The following is a 15,372-nucleotide window of genomic DNA, read 5'->3' on the forward strand; positions in this document are numbered from 1 at the left end:
ATAGTAACAAATTTAGCATGTTTTTTTTTTGTTTCTTTGGTTCAAACGGCGTTGTAATCCAAATAATGTTGAATTTCGGCAGATGAAGACACCGAATAAGATGAGGCTAAAAATAACAGTACAAAACAACATTACAACATTGCTGGCCGGAGCGGTATTTCAAACATACATCAATGTCTCTCGCACACACCCATAGTACTTCATCTTTTTACTCCCCCCTGATTGGGAAAGTATGATTCGCATGAGCTGGGCCCACTTTTATTTTTTCTGAAAAAAAATTTTTTTTTTTTTGCGCATTTTGGGAAATAGTCGCCCAAAAACATGTTCCTCCTTAAAAAAAAAAAAAAAAAAAAGACATACCCCAAATCTTACAAACTTGTGGAACGAACTAAGCATTCTTTATTTTTTCCAATTTGTGTATATCCTAATTGTTCGAGTGTCTTTTTTTTTTTTTCTCATTCCTAGATCATCACGTTCTCCTTCATTCAAAAAAAAAAATACTAAATAATAATCATCATTTGCACAACATTTTTTTTTATTTAAGATAAAAAGGGATAACTAATAAACTATATACATCTAACTAATCAAGTAGCAAAATAAGAAAAGGATGGGACGTCTTACATCATCAATAAGATGGGTGGATCTAGCTTTGATCAGTCATAATCCAATCAAAACCAGTGTTGGATTTTATATTTGTTGTTGATGATTGTTGGGTTGGTTTACTAATAGAATGAGGTTGGTATCCAGGTGTAGGTAATGTATCATCTTCATCTGTTGAGTCGTCGTCCATAGGTTGGCCTGAAGATAAACTGTTATTGACGGTAGTAGTATGTTGAGAAGTTGGTTGAGGTACAGGTTGAAGCCATAAAGCATCCGTTCTTGGAGGAGGACGATAATCAGGTGAAGCGTAAGTAAGTGATGGTAAGGTAAAATTTGGTTTAGGTGGTTCATTGTTGGGATTAAATTCTTGCGTTAAATCATTCAATCGTTTAGGTCCCTATTGTTCCAATATAAATATATATTAATATTGCATTTAATAAATAATAATAATAATATATATATTTAATTCTTACTTGATCTTTCATCATTGATACATTATCATCATCTTGTTCATCATCACACATCCTTCTCTTGGTAGGTTGATTGATTACTAAAAAGAAAAATATATAATATTAATATAACCACAATGCTTTAAATAAATATGGTAATAAATTATTTTGAATTGTATAAAATCTTTATTTTTTTTTATATATATATCTTACCATGATTGAAGGTTTGGAATGACATATTATTGAATATAACAAATAACGAAGAACAAAATAAAACGATAAAATAAACAAAAGTGAAAAAAAAAGTGATACAAAGAACAGAAGAAGAGAAGGAAGAAAGAAAAAGAGGTGAAAAGGGAGAAAAAGAAAGCTTTTTTATGTTCAAAAAAAAGATTCACCGGTCGGCAATTCAACTGGGTTGTTTTGGCTCACTTTCCTGGAGACAAAAGTACTTGTCTTCCTATTGGTCAAGATTGATCCATCCTTAAATCTTTCATTTACTGATTTTTCATTTGTGATCGACCTTTTTTTTTTTTCCTCCTTAAAAAAATTATATCTTCCTCCTCTTTTCTTTGTTTTTTTTTTGTTGGTTGGAATGAGTGAACCATTATTGAATAGTTACAACCTTGATAACGACTTGCAAAATGAAGAAGAACTAGTTGAATGGAAAAATACTTTTAAGGTAAAAATAACATAAAAAAAGAAAACTCTTCTTTAACTGATAAGGTATTATCTTTTATATAGTCAACAAGATATTCCCTTTTGAAAAGATTTATTGGTCTTATCGTTAGTGTCTTGTTATTAGTCTTATTAGGAATGACTATTGCTCTGTTTTTAACGCCATTAAAAACAGGTAAACCTTTGAAATAATAATATATCCATATATGTATGACTCACTCTTTTTTTTTCCTTATCTAATAATAGTTGAAGAACCAACAGAAGAATTCAATAATAATAATAATAGTAACAATAATAACGATACTATAAACCAACCGAAATTACGAAATGTTATCATGATGATAAGTGATGGATTAGGACCAGCATCTGTATCATTTGCACGTACTTATCATCAATATATTAACAATTTGCCTTATGACTTTGAAATGCCTTTGGATACTATTCATATTGGTCAATCTCGTACAAGAAGTTCTAGTACTTTGGTAACTGATAGTGCTGCTGGCGCTACTGCCTTTAGTTGCGGTTTAAAAACATATAATGGTGGTGTTGGAGGTAAACCATCAAATAAGAAAATAATAACCATTGATCAATATAATATTTATATTTTTTTTTTTTATTTATAGTGGATCCTCATGGCAAACCTTGTGGAACTCTTTTGGAATCAGCAAAACATCACTTACAAATGAAAACTGGATTAGTAGCCACTTCAAGAATTACACATGCTACTCCAGCTTCCTTTTCAGCACATGTGGTCGATCGGGATAACGAAAATGCTATTGCTACACAACAAATGGGAGAGAATCCATTAGGTGTTAGTGTGGATTTGATGTTTGGTGGAGGTTATTGTCACTTTTTACCTAAATCTGTACATCAAAGTTGTCGCAGAGATGAACGCCACTTATTGGAAGAAGCCAAACAAAAATTCAATTGGACCACAGTGACACATGGTGATCGACACTTTTGGGATGATATACCTGTTGATCCTTCCTTACTACCCATCATCAGTCTATTTACACCAGACGTAGGTTATCAAAAAACAAAAAAAAAAATTCTACATAGGTCCTGATGTATTTTATTATTATTATTTATTTTGTCTTTTTATTTTTTTGTAGCATATGTCGTATGAAATTGATCGTGAACAATCGAAGGAACCTAGTTTGACTGAAATGTCTGATAAAGCTTTACAATTATTATCAAGTGCAACCAAAGATTCTGATACTGGATTCTTTTTGATGATTGAAGGAAGTCGGATTGATATGGCTGCTCATTCGTAAGTTTGATATATTATTTGATAATTCATAAACTAATCTTCTTTTCTTTTTCTTTTTTTTTTTGGTAGTAATGACCCTGCTGCTCATGTACATGAGATTTTAGAATACCAGAACACCATTGCTCTTGTTAAAAACTTTGTAGATCAGCATCCAGATACTATTATGATATCTACAAGTGATCATGAAACTGGCGGACTCTCTTTAGCAAGACAAGTTTCTGCGAAATATCCAAAATATTTGTGGTAAATTCAAAAAAAAAAAAAAATGGATGATCTTTCACCATTTTTAACCGCATTTTTTTTTCTTCTCCTTCCTTATAGGTACCCTGATGTACTCAAGAATGTCAAAAGATCTACAGCTATTTTAGGAACAGAAATACTTCATTTGAACAAGGATGATAGACAAAAGAAAATCACTGAACAATTAGGAATAGTGGATATCACTAAAGAAGAAATGGACACGCTGGGGAAAATCTCAAGTAAGAAGCGCATGGATCAATATTTGGCTGAAATGATATCTATACGATCACAACTCGGCGTAAGTTCAAAAAAAGGAAGAAAAGAAAGATCAAGGGGTAGACATCATGATAGCAAATTCACTTTCCCGTTTATAATGACGATCCCTTTTTATCCTTTATCATTGTTGTAGTGGACTACGCATGGTCACAGTGGTGTGGATGTAAATCTTTACGCTTATGGACAAAACCTGAATGATTTACGAGGAAGTCATGAAAACATCGAGATTGGACAATTTATATCTGAAAAATTGGGATTGGATTTGGATGATGTGACAACTCGACTGAACAGGTATGTTTCTTTTTCTTAAAAAAAAAAGATGATGAAACAAGGAACTGATCTCTGATATATTTTCTGTATTATTACTATTATTGTTATTGTTATCATTGTTATCATTGTTATCATTTCTATTATTAGGGCTGATCCTTCCTTTCATCTGACACCACTTACTGAAAAGGGGAAGGTGGACTATACCAATCACTTGGATCAATATCATCATGAAGCTAGTCTTTTACATCATCCTGCTCTATAGTATATATATATTCTAATATATTTCATTTATTTTCCTCTATTCATTTTGTATATATCATTTTATCAATAAAATAAATTGTTTAAGTCGCCTAAGGCGTTCCTTTTTTTTTTTTTTTTGGTACATGTGGCCATGTAAGCTTAAATGAGTCGAGAGAGTTATTTCAAGACAAAAAAATTCATTGATAACATGATAATGGGCACTCCAACATACGCCAAGAGACGCATTTTTAGGTTTATCTATTATTGCTTTATTACTTGATTCAGAACTGTCCATTGATTGAGGGAATATGTATTGATTGGATGACTTACCTGATTAGGGTAAGTGCATTGATTACCCGCCACCCTTGATGAGGAACTTATTTGGCTAACAATGCCCGTACACCGTAAGCGGATGAACATCCCGGAAGCGGAATCATTGGTCTAGAACCTTTCCTTTTCTTTTTTTTTTTTTTTTTTGTATCCACTCATATAGATGAATCAACGTACGTACAGAAAAAAAAAAATAAGCAGGATGAAAAATAAAAAGATGACCCTGTTACTAGTATCTTGATATATATGTAATAATATATAATAAAAAAAAGGGGGTGAAGACAGGGAGAAGGAAAATGAGGGGTGTGGTACATGCTACTTTATTGATGAATGATAATGACTTTTTTTTTTGGATAATGAAGTGAGTGCCACAGCGTGCACTTTTCGGGAAATCTTAATATCAGCAGAAAAAAAAAAGATTTAAAAGAACAGGAGTGTCCTCATCTGTTTCTCTCTTTATTCTTTTTTTTTTCTTTCCGATTTATCATCAACATCTACTTGCGTTCTCTTTCTTTTTTTCTATATGAATTCATCACCCAAAGCCGCTTGGCTACAAAAAATGACATTGACCATGGGCAGGACCCGTTGGCAATCGCGCTTTTTTGTTCTACTGGACACTGAAATTCGATATTACAAAGACGAGGTAAGATAGTAGATAATAGTAAATAAATAAATAAAAAATAAAAACACTCCAATTTTAACATATATATATATATTTCTTTAGCATGCTGCCGTTCCTAATAATATATGGAGCTTACGAGATGTAAGTCGTGTACAACAAATACCGATGATGGGGTATCGATACTGTCTTTCATTGGATCCAGTTGCCGTGACAACGTCATATAGTCGCGGTGGTACGAAGAAAACACACAGGAAACCCTTGATCTTAGGCTTCACTTCTGCCATTGAAATGCATACTTGGTTGGGATGTATTCAAAATCGATTAGATAGATTAATCACCTCATCATCATCATCATCATCATCATCATCATCATCATCATCATCATCATCATCATCAAATACACTAGCTGTACCTCAAGCGTCTACATCATCATCATCATCACTATCTCGTCGTCGTGGTGTAATTTTATCTTCTTTGGATATCAAACAATATACTGTATTACCTACTTTGGTTTCCCCTTCTACATCTACTTCTTCGTTATTATCATCATCATCCACCCTTTCTAGTGCTCATTCCTCCATATGGCCAATGATGACTCATTCTTCATCACAGAAAACTTATCATCATTTAATCAATGATGATACCAATGATGATCAGGATGAGACATCATCTCCTACCTTTTTACAATATAAATCCCAATTTCATTTGTCTACAGTTTAATTTTTTTTTGTATGATAACTAAAGTAATTCAAATAAAAAGAAAACATTGTTGTATATTTATCATTATGTGATTTTCATTATATTAAAAACGTGAAAAAGGTTTGGAATGAAAAAACAGGTTTGAATTGTCATATAGTTTCATTTCCTTATACGGATGTATTTGCCAGGACTTCAATTCTTCCCTACTGTTACTGCTGGCCACCAGTCACTTTTTTTTTTGATTCCCGTTTTTTTTTTTTTTTTTTTTTTTTTGAATTCTTTTCTCAAAACTTTTTTCTTTTTCTCTTATCATTATTTCAATCATATCATGACCAAAAAGACTAGCAAGAAGTCAAGCGACAAAGTAGCAGGGCCTTTAGAAGACTTTTATGGATTCAAAGTATTACCAGTGATTGTCAAGGAAGGAATCCGTCACTTTATGTATATGACAAAACATCAAGTCAGATCAGTCACCGACAATCTTCCAGCAGATCGAACTTTATTTTTGGTCAATTTGCCAGTAGATACCACCGATGCTCACCTACAATATCTTTTTCGCTCTCACGGCAAAATTACAAAAATTATTTATCACAGTTCCAGGACAACAAAAACAACATTATCACAGGATCAAGACGATAACAATGAAGATATAGATGCTTCTCATACATCGGTGCTTATATCCACAGAAAATATCAAAAACAAAAACAAAAAAGCATATGGCAAGAAAAGGAAACAAAAAAGTGACGATGACGACAATAATAAGGACGAACACAGCAGTAACGCTTTACGAATGATCTTACACAGTGGTAGCAATGCTCATATTGTATTTGACAAGGTTGATACTTTGAATTCAGTCATGGAAATGACTAGAATTGTTAGGAATTGGACAGTGAGTGAAACAGAAGTAGATCAATTACAACCTTTGGGCTTTGAACGTAAGAAGAAGACAAAAAAAAAAAATAAAGAGGGAAGATACTAATATCGTATATTTCTATTTTTATAAGGACATATGCTTAAATTTCAATTGGCAAGACCTGATCATGGAGAACTACAACAAAAGGTGGATTCTTATATGCTCAAGTTTAAGGAAAACGAATACGAAAAGGAACGGGAACTTCTTCAAAGAATGAACAAGATGGATGAAGATGGTTTTGTGGTTGTTAGTCGTCACAAGAAGAAAAAGAACACAGATGGTGAAATCCATGTGACCGCAGCATCTAGTATTGCGATTAATGCATATGATATAAACAAGGTCAAGAAGAAGGAATTAGTGGATTTCTATCGATTCCAATTACGTGAAAAGAAACAAAATGGTAAGTAAAAGAAGAAGATGATGATGATGATTGTAGGTAAATTAACTCTATTGTGTTTAATTTCTTTATAGAATTGTTTGAACTTCGAAAACGATTTGAAGAAGATAAAGTCAAGATTGATAAATTGAAGCAAGCAAGGAAGTTCCGACCTTATTAGAGATAGTTTGTCAGGATATTAAACGAACAAGCCATGAACTTTTTACCCTCTTTTATTTTATTTTTTTCTTCTTCTTTAATATATATATATATATATATATATATTTGTATACATTTGTTTTCATCCATTATTAGATTTTATATAAAAACAAACAAAGAAAAAAACATCATCATCATCATACTCAATAATAAAAAACGAAGCATGTTTACCATATTGATCATTCATTATTATTTATTTATTTATTTATTTATTATTTCTAGTTGTATATACACTCTTCAATAGAACAATAGGTTCAATTTCCTTTTTTGTTCTTAGTTTTTGAATTTTCACTTTCCAACGCGCATTGCCACTATTTTTCTCCTTTTACAAATCGCGGTTGAAAATAATAAAATATCAAACCTCCTTTCTTTTGCTATTTTCCTTTTCTTCCTTTACTTTTTTTTTCTTTTTTTCTTTTTATTATTATTATTATTATAATAACAACAGGAACGAATATACTATTTCAACTTTAACTAATACAACAAACAAACGACAAGTGAAATCATTGTCATGAACATTTCACTACAGTTTGAACCATTAGATTGTTCGTTTTGCGATTGGCCTTCCGATACTTATGCTGTACAACCTACTAAACTCATTCTTCCTTCTCATGACAAGACAACACTATCAACTACTGGAGCGAAAAAACAACAAAAACAAAGTCTTCGCTGTTTACATGCTATTGACGAACTTTTACAAACTGAAAGGGATTATACAAATCATTTGGCATACTTGGTCGAAGTAAGGGTTATCTTTTTTTTTTTATTTTTTTTTTTTTATTTTTTTTTTATTTTATTTTATTCTTCTGGGTCGTCAGGGGGGGAGGAAAAAAAAAAGAAATTTGGGATAGGGAGGGGAGGGGAAATAAGGGTGATTGAAAGGTAGATAGTATGATTTATTGTCATTTTTATGGATTATTCTATTAGATTTTGATAAAAGGAAAAATTGATCTTAAGTTTTATTTTTTATAGGTATGTTTTGGACAAATCTTACAAAGACAAAAATGGATATTGGATAAACACAAAGTGACAATTATTCGAAATGCAAATGAACTATTACAATTCCACAAGTTATTATTATTGGCTTTAGAAGATGCTTACTTGGAACAAGATATCATTACAAAATGTGGACATATTGCTACTGTGTTTTTGGATATGGTAAGAAAAATAAAAAGGAAAAGATGATGCGTATAGATGCATTCAACATATAAATCCCCCTGGACTATTTGTAAATGATACATAAATCAAAAAAGAAATAATCCCTTATCGTCTCTCTCTCTCTCTTTCTCTCTCCTTCCTTTTTATAGGGATCAAGTTTTACACTATATGATACTTATTGTGACAAACATGATGCCGCCATTGCTCTGTGTAACGAATACCGTTCAAAACCAGAATGGATCATTTTTACTAGAGACTGTGCTACTCCTACTACTTATCCGTCTGAACAAGTAACAAGACCTTTACATTTTGAAGACTATTTAATCAAGGTATAAAAATTAAAAAAAAAAAAAAAGGAAATGAATCAAGTTGACCTTTTACCTTATTTGGAATAGCCTGTCCAAAGAGTTTGTCGATATCAACTTTTACTCAAGGAAATTTTACATTATACACCTCGTGGCACTTCTGAATATAGAAGATTGGATTGTGCATTGGGCATGATGCAAGCTGTAGTGGCTGGTATTGATCGACGAAAATATGATCGTGATACAACGGAAAGAACTCGTTTATTTATCGATCGTTTGGATTCTTCTTCTGATGGACGATTGGACAAGAATTCTTTGCACTTATTAGGTAATCTGGTCATGGCTGGTGCTATTGATGTTACTTATTCTTCTCTTGGTCAAACAACTGTATCCTCCTCAAGATCAAAATATTTAGGCTGTTTTGTGTTTCCAACTTATTTGATTATGGTACGACCCAAAAAGGTGACCAGTTACACACCAAAACATTGGTTTCCTTTACGATTGGTGGAATTAGAGGATTTGCAAGATATCAAGGGTAAAAATTGAAAATAATAATAATAATAATAATAATCAATATCTGAAGATCTTATCAAAAACTAAACAACATCTCCTTTTTTTTTTTCTTAGATCAACGTGAAAATGCTTTTGTTGTTCGATGCAAGAAACATTGTTTTGCATTTACTGCTACTTGTCAACGGGAAAAACGATTATGGCTTACCAAATTATCTCAAGCTATTGCTACTGCTAAATCACAACCTAGATCTGCAGATAACTTTCTTGTATCTTCACTTTATGGTATTGGAAAACCAACAAAAATACGAACTTCTCGCTCAGTGACAAATCTTCTTGATTTTGGACGTGACAATTCTTTGGACCCATCATCAGTATCTGAACCTTGGTTTCAACAACAAGAACAAAATGAGAACGAAAATCAATCCAATGACAACAAATCTGGTTCTACAGCATGCAAAGATATTCTAAATATGAAACGATCAAAATCACTTAGTCTACAACTTGCATCCTATTATAAATCATCTGATGATACAGATTGCAGCACTACCTCCTCAATTTTATCTTCATCGAAACTACCACCTATACCACAACATCACAACAACATCAACAACAACAACAGCAGCAATAATAATAATAATAATAATAATAACTACAATATTCACTATTCTCCAGCACCTACTGCATTGTTCAAACGACATTCAGCTGATTTTTCACCACGCACCAAGAAAAGGGAACAACTCAAAGCAAGGATTCATTCTGAAGTATACGTTGGAAAATTAGAACTCAGTGACCCATCCAAGTTACAACACCGGCCAGGATCAATGGATGTCATGTCAACATCATCAAGTCAACTCTCACTCAATATGATTGGGAAAATCAAAAGCAATCATCAACATGCATTACGAATAGGATCAGATCACAAGCTTCGAGATGTTTGTACTCAAGATTATTTAGCATCAAGATCATGGTCAACTTTATTACGTGAATCGTCCAATGGACAATCTTATTACAGTAACTCTAGCTGTGATAACACAAACAATAGCTATAGTAGCAATACCAGCAATAATGGCAACAGTGGAGGACGTCGAAAATCATCCTTTTCCAATCTTCGGTCATCAACATCCACTTTCTCTATGCTCATGGGACCTTCAAGACGAGTCAGTGATGGTAGTAGTAGTCAAAGTACAACACGATCCAATAATCCAATCATCAACAATACCAATGGTATGGACACTACATCATCTGTCATCAGTTCATGTGCCAGCACCATTGATGATGGGAGAAGAACCCCTCTCACACCACAACCTCAACAATCAACAAATTATACCAATCATCATTTGAACAATATACCAAGGTACAGCTATAATAATAGTAATAGTAACAACAACAACTACAGTATCAGCAGCAATAGCAGTGATATTCATCGACGAACTTCATTATCACAACGAATCATTTCTCAGGATGAAAAAAGATTATCATCATCTACTTCTACTACCACCGACATGAATCGTATGGTTATGTCACGTTGTCCAGCACAAGCATCAAATATCTCATCTTCCTCCTCATTTGGATCGGCGGATTTTCAGCAGTACTATTGTGACAAATATAACGATCAGCACAGCAATATCATTGGCAGCAGCATGATGAATAGCAATCTTCAACGCCACTCGTTTTCACCCACTCTTTATTGCAATAAAGAAGACATTAATGATTCAGCTAGTCAACAAAAGAAGAAAACACTTCGATCCAGTCTATCCACCTATTCTTTACATATACAACCCTTGAAATCAAATGTTAAGCATGCTTTTGTGGATGGATTTCGTCGACTTAGCTCTAGTCAATATAACAACAATCGACAAAGTCAAATGCAAACAACAGACTCCTATTTGTATGAATCAATGGATCTACGACCTGCAATCACAAGATCAATTTTTGACCAATCTCATCAGGTACAGTACTTTTTTTTTAAAAAAAAAAAAAGGATCACTGGATGTTTTCCTTCCTTACCTTTTTGAATGAATGAATAAACAAAAAAAAAACTAATTGATTTTATAGAAGGTGATATCATCAACGACATTACCTCAAAGGAACAATAATATGATAAAAAGATCAAGTCGATTATTCTCATGGATCAAGAATGACGAAACAAGTAAATCAACAGGGATTAAAAAGAATCATGGTACCTCAACATCTTCTTTTGTACGACCGAAATCATCGACTTTTACGATGGATTCGACTACAACATCATTTTCATTCTCCTCAACACCTGCTGTAATACAGTCAGTCTCTAATAAACCCAACTGGACAAGAAAATGGATTTCTCGAAAGCAATAGTCGTAGATTTAGTTTATTTATACCATTTTAGATTTTTTTTTTTTATTTACCTTTTTTTTTTTATTTTAATTTATTTTTTTTTCTTTACGATTATTATTGTCATACCATTCTTATTTATTCTTTCAAATACATACTCCTGTCTCTCTTTTTTGTTTCTCTTTCTCTCCTTCCATTTTATTGATCAACGATATGTTAATTATAGTGTATTCCCGAAGAGGGGCCATTTGACAAAATTCTTATGTGCATGAACAAAGTTTTTTTTTTTTTTTTTTGCCACAAAAAGAGTTTTCGTTCTTTTATATAGGGGTTGAACAGATGATGATATACATTTAACTTTTTTTCTCTTATACAAGTGATCCATTATTATATTATTATTATTATGTACCTTTAGTCTTATTTTTTTTTTTTTTAAAAAAAAAGAAAAAGTTTGAATCAATAGAATGTGTTACCCGCACAAAAAAAGAAAAAAAAGAAAAAAAGTAAAATAAACTGTAATTGGATTTTTAGTGGTCAAAAGTATATCCAAAAAAGGTAACCATCATGTAGAAAAAAAGGGGACGGGGCTGAAAACGTATTTCACTCCTCGTTTTCTTTTATCTTTTCAAGATCCCTTCCTTCCTTTTTTTTTTTTTCTTTCTTTCTCTCATTTTCCACTATTTTTTTTATTTTTTTATTTTTTTATTTATTTATTTATTTAGAAGGAGAGAAACGCTTATTATATAAATAAGTTTCTTTCTCCCTTATGATATTCCGTCATCCTATTTCTACTTTAACGAGGATCACTACTTCGACATTGAAATACGCCTCTTCTAATACTGCCAATCTCTTATTTTCTTCAACTAATTCATTCTCATCTGAAGATTATCCTCATCCTCAACAAATACAAGAATGGATGGAAAACGCTCAAGAAGGAATGGTATTATTATTATTATTATTATTATTATTTATGCAGTTTTTCCACCCAACTTATTCCTGTTCTTCTTTTTATAATAGGATGCTTTTTTCGATGATTATTTTGATATGGCTTATGATATCTTTGCTCAACATGCTACTGTCTCACCATTTCATGCTCTTGGATATGCTTTAATGGCTTATGTGGAAGCTATGGTCAGCTTCGAAGTATCTCATATTCAATTAGCCCAAGAACGATTATCAGCTGCTGAATCCTTATGTCATCAATTTGTCAAACGTACCCGTCGACAATCTCAAACATGTCATCATCATCATCATTATCATCATCATCATCAATATCATCATCATCTTCATAATCATCATCAACACCGTCATTCAAAATCAAATCGATCTCCTGTTGGATTTGCTGCTACTGCAACTGCTTATGCCTTGGATTGGTATTCAAGATCATCGTCTTCATCTTCTTCATCTTCATCATCATCGGATACTACAACTACTACTACCACAGTCAAGAAAAAAGCATCTGTTGCCGACATACAAGCCAATAACGAAAACAATGATCTTTTATCAACTCGATCTTTACCATCGTCAGGAACAACTGCAGCCATACCTCTTGCTGTTGATGATACTGCTTTATATAATTCACCTTTACGAAATGACAAGAAATCGTCCTCAACAATCTCTCCTGAAATGCAATATGAAGTATTGGAAACAAACTGTATGCTCATGTCAGCTACTTTACAATTCCTTAGCAACAATTGGGTCGATTATGTGCGTGCAGCTTATAAATTACGGAAAACATACAAGAAATATGAACAGCTTTTTGAAGTCGTGACTGGTCAGAAAACAAGTGATTATGCCCATCAAGTCAAACAAAGTCGAAAAAGAAAAAGATCAAGACGTCAACGAAAACATAGCAGTGCAACTTCTAGCAACATGAACAATAACACCAACAAATCAAAATCAACCGTCTTAGATGAAAATGGCCCTTCTTTTTACTGTGATGCTAGTGATATTCAAAGTGGTGTCTTTTTTGGGATTGGATTACTTAGTCTAATCTTTTCACTCTTACCACCAAAACGTAAGTTATTCTATTCTCATATATCCTTTAGATCTCATTTTTCTTTTTTTTTTATATACATATATAGTTAATAAATTGTTGAATACACTTGGATTCCATTCTTCTCGTCCTTTTGCATTACAACTACTGCAACAATCTTATCACAATCAAGATGGCATGTATTCTTCTCTGAGTGCATTGGCTCTATTAGCGTACTATACCAACCTGTCATCCTTTATTCATCCGGCCTTATTACCCTCCTCACTGACTTTAACTAAAGCTCGTGATATTGTCAATGATATTAAGCTCAAATACCCTCATGGCAAGATTTGGAAATTATTGGAAGGGAAATTATATCGAATGGAAGGTAACCTACGGAAAAGTGTTGAAGTCTTACGTGATTGCCGAAGAAGGGAAAGTGTCTGCATGCCTGTGTTGAATGGATCCATTGACGACAATAACAAGAACAACTATAACAAAACCACTAACAATCGACATCATCATCTGACTATGACTACTACTTTTCCTCCACCACATCAATCTATGGTCTCTGAATTGGCTTTACAAATAAGTGCATTATCGGTGTATGAAATGGGATGGTAAGATTTTTTTTTTTTGAAAGAAAAACTCTAGATTTTCCCATTTACATTTCCCTCTCTCTTTTTTTTTTTTTTTTTTTTTTTTTTTTTTTTTTTTTCTTTTCCAGGGGACAAATCTTTCTTGGTGATTACTTCCAAGCTTCTGAAACTTTTTTCCGATTGGAAAGCATGAATAACTGGTCACGGGCATTTTACCATTATATTGCCACTTGTTGTCTCTATGGTGATGAAGAATATGACAAAGCAGCGATTGACTTTGTACAAATTCCACGTCTATTGGCCAGGCGAAGAAGATCTGGTACAAGACTTTTACCCAACGAACAATTTGCGGATCGAACTATACAACGATGGATGCGACAAGGGGCTCATTTGATGGCGGAAAAAAAGAAACAAAATGGAGAATTGGGTTCGAATGACGATGATGACGATTGGCGGCAACGAAAAGGGGTGATGGATGGTCATTTACTACAACAAGTTGTCTTGGTGAATCCATTATGGGAATTGATTTATCTTTGGAATGGGATCTATCATGTTTCTCCAGCAATGTTACTTCAAATGAAACAAGGACTTGAGCAAGGTATCGATCAGATCAACAATGAATTCAGCAATAGTAGTCATCCTCTTTTCCCATGTTCTGAACTGGGCCGATTACATTTACTTTTAGGGGTTGTCGAACGCGAACTTGGCAATTTCGTGCATGCAGAAACTTGTTTCAAGCAGATAATCGCTCAAGAACGTACTTGTCTATTGGATCATCAACACAGCGAATATGACGATATGGATGACAACAAGAATGATAAAACCTTATCATGGGCAGGATCTTATGCTTTCTACGAAATGGCGTTACTCAAATGTTTACAATCTACTTGTCCGGAATCACAACAACGAACAAAAAGAATCAAGGAAGCTCGAGAATGGTTACGACGCACTGATCAGTTCCATCATTATCATTCAACTCATGGTAACAACTCTAGTAGTATCAAAGGTGGATCCTCTTTAAATTATTCTGATGTCTCTTGTGAATCTGCTTGTATGTTACTTCATATTCGATGTCAATTATTAATAGAAAAGATAGATGAATTATTAGAAGGTTAGATCATACCTCTCTTTCGCTCTCCAATACATATTCCAATTTTTTTTATTCTTATTCTTATTATTCCCTTCCTTCCTTCTTATCAATATTATCTTCTATTTATTACTTTTATCATTCACCCAATCCAAAATATATATACACACACAATTACTAATACCATATAATAAAAACGTACTATTTATATCATATGAATTCTGTTGTATAGGCTTTGACGAA

At 32.9% G+C, this 15,372-nt stretch overlaps 6 protein-coding genes across 6 annotated transcripts; 5 read left to right on the forward strand and 1 right to left on the reverse strand.

The window, feature by feature from the left end:
* Window positions 1-514: 514 nt before the first annotated feature.
* BX664DRAFT_338342 (uncharacterized protein) lies at window positions 515-1,368 on the reverse strand. The gene is made up of 3 exons (XM_051546417.1): window positions 1,263-1,368; window positions 1,074-1,150; window positions 515-997 (listed from the first exon to the last, which is right to left on the reverse strand). Exons 1-3 carry the CDS (start codon window positions 1,285-1,287, stop codon window positions 644-646), a joined length of 456 nt encoding a protein of 151 aa, XP_051398431.1. The 5' UTR covers window positions 1,288-1,368; the 3' UTR covers window positions 515-643.
* A 256-nt stretch (window positions 1,369-1,624) lies between these two features.
* BX664DRAFT_338343 (alkaline-phosphatase-like protein) lies at window positions 1,625-4,156 on the forward strand. Its single transcript, XM_051546418.1, has 9 exons — window positions 1,625-1,731; window positions 1,794-1,902; window positions 1,974-2,279; window positions 2,351-2,748; window positions 2,840-2,997; window positions 3,067-3,240; window positions 3,319-3,535; window positions 3,647-3,804; window positions 3,931-4,156. Exons 1-9 carry the CDS (start codon window positions 1,645-1,647, stop codon window positions 4,043-4,045), a joined length of 1,722 nt encoding a protein of 573 aa, XP_051398432.1. The 5' UTR covers window positions 1,625-1,644; the 3' UTR covers window positions 4,046-4,156.
* A 638-nt stretch (window positions 4,157-4,794) lies between these two features.
* Window positions 4,795-5,755, forward strand: BX664DRAFT_338344 (uncharacterized protein). The gene is made up of 3 exons (XM_051546419.1): window positions 4,795-4,996; window positions 5,078-5,314; window positions 5,348-5,755. The coding sequence occupies exons 1-3, from the start codon at window positions 4,877-4,879 to the stop codon at window positions 5,693-5,695; spliced, it is 705 nt and encodes a 234-aa protein (XP_051398433.1). The 5' UTR covers window positions 4,795-4,876; the 3' UTR covers window positions 5,696-5,755.
* A 247-nt stretch (window positions 5,756-6,002) lies between these two features.
* BX664DRAFT_300687 (SSU rRNA processing protein) lies at window positions 6,003-7,248 on the forward strand (the record flags this gene model as incomplete). The annotated part of the gene is made up of 4 exons (XM_051542353.1): window positions 6,003-6,267; window positions 6,388-6,609; window positions 6,679-6,987; window positions 7,059-7,248. 4 exons carry the CDS (start codon window positions 6,003-6,005, stop codon window positions 7,142-7,144), a joined length of 882 nt encoding a protein of 293 aa, XP_051398434.1. The 3' UTR covers window positions 7,145-7,248.
* Window positions 7,249-7,693: 445 nt separating this feature from the next.
* Window positions 7,694-10,136, forward strand: BX664DRAFT_300688 (Dbl homology domain-containing protein; the record flags this gene model as incomplete). Its single annotated transcript, XM_051542354.1, has 6 exons — window positions 7,694-7,924; window positions 8,155-8,340; window positions 8,490-8,669; window positions 8,736-9,180; window positions 9,273-9,503; window positions 9,693-10,136. Coding segments are annotated over 6 exons (1,716 nt in total), but the record flags the coding sequence as incomplete, so codon positions are not given.
* A 2,098-nt stretch (window positions 10,137-12,234) lies between these two features.
* BX664DRAFT_266554 (uncharacterized protein) lies at window positions 12,235-15,158 on the forward strand (the record flags this gene model as incomplete). The annotated part of the gene is made up of 5 exons (XM_051540912.1): window positions 12,235-12,408; window positions 12,486-12,800; window positions 13,068-13,485; window positions 13,553-14,063; window positions 14,171-15,158. The coding sequence occupies 5 exons, from the start codon at window positions 12,235-12,237 to the stop codon at window positions 15,156-15,158; spliced, it is 2,406 nt and encodes an 801-aa protein (XP_051398436.1).
* Window positions 15,159-15,372: the final 214 nt, after the last annotated feature.

This window comes from Halteromyces radiatus (assembly GCF_025201355.1).
Source record: "Halteromyces radiatus strain CBS 162.75 chromosome Unknown BX664scaffold_6, whole genome shotgun sequence".
NCBI classification, from domain to species: domain Eukaryota; kingdom Fungi; phylum Mucoromycota; class Mucoromycetes; order Mucorales; family Cunninghamellaceae; genus Halteromyces; species Halteromyces radiatus.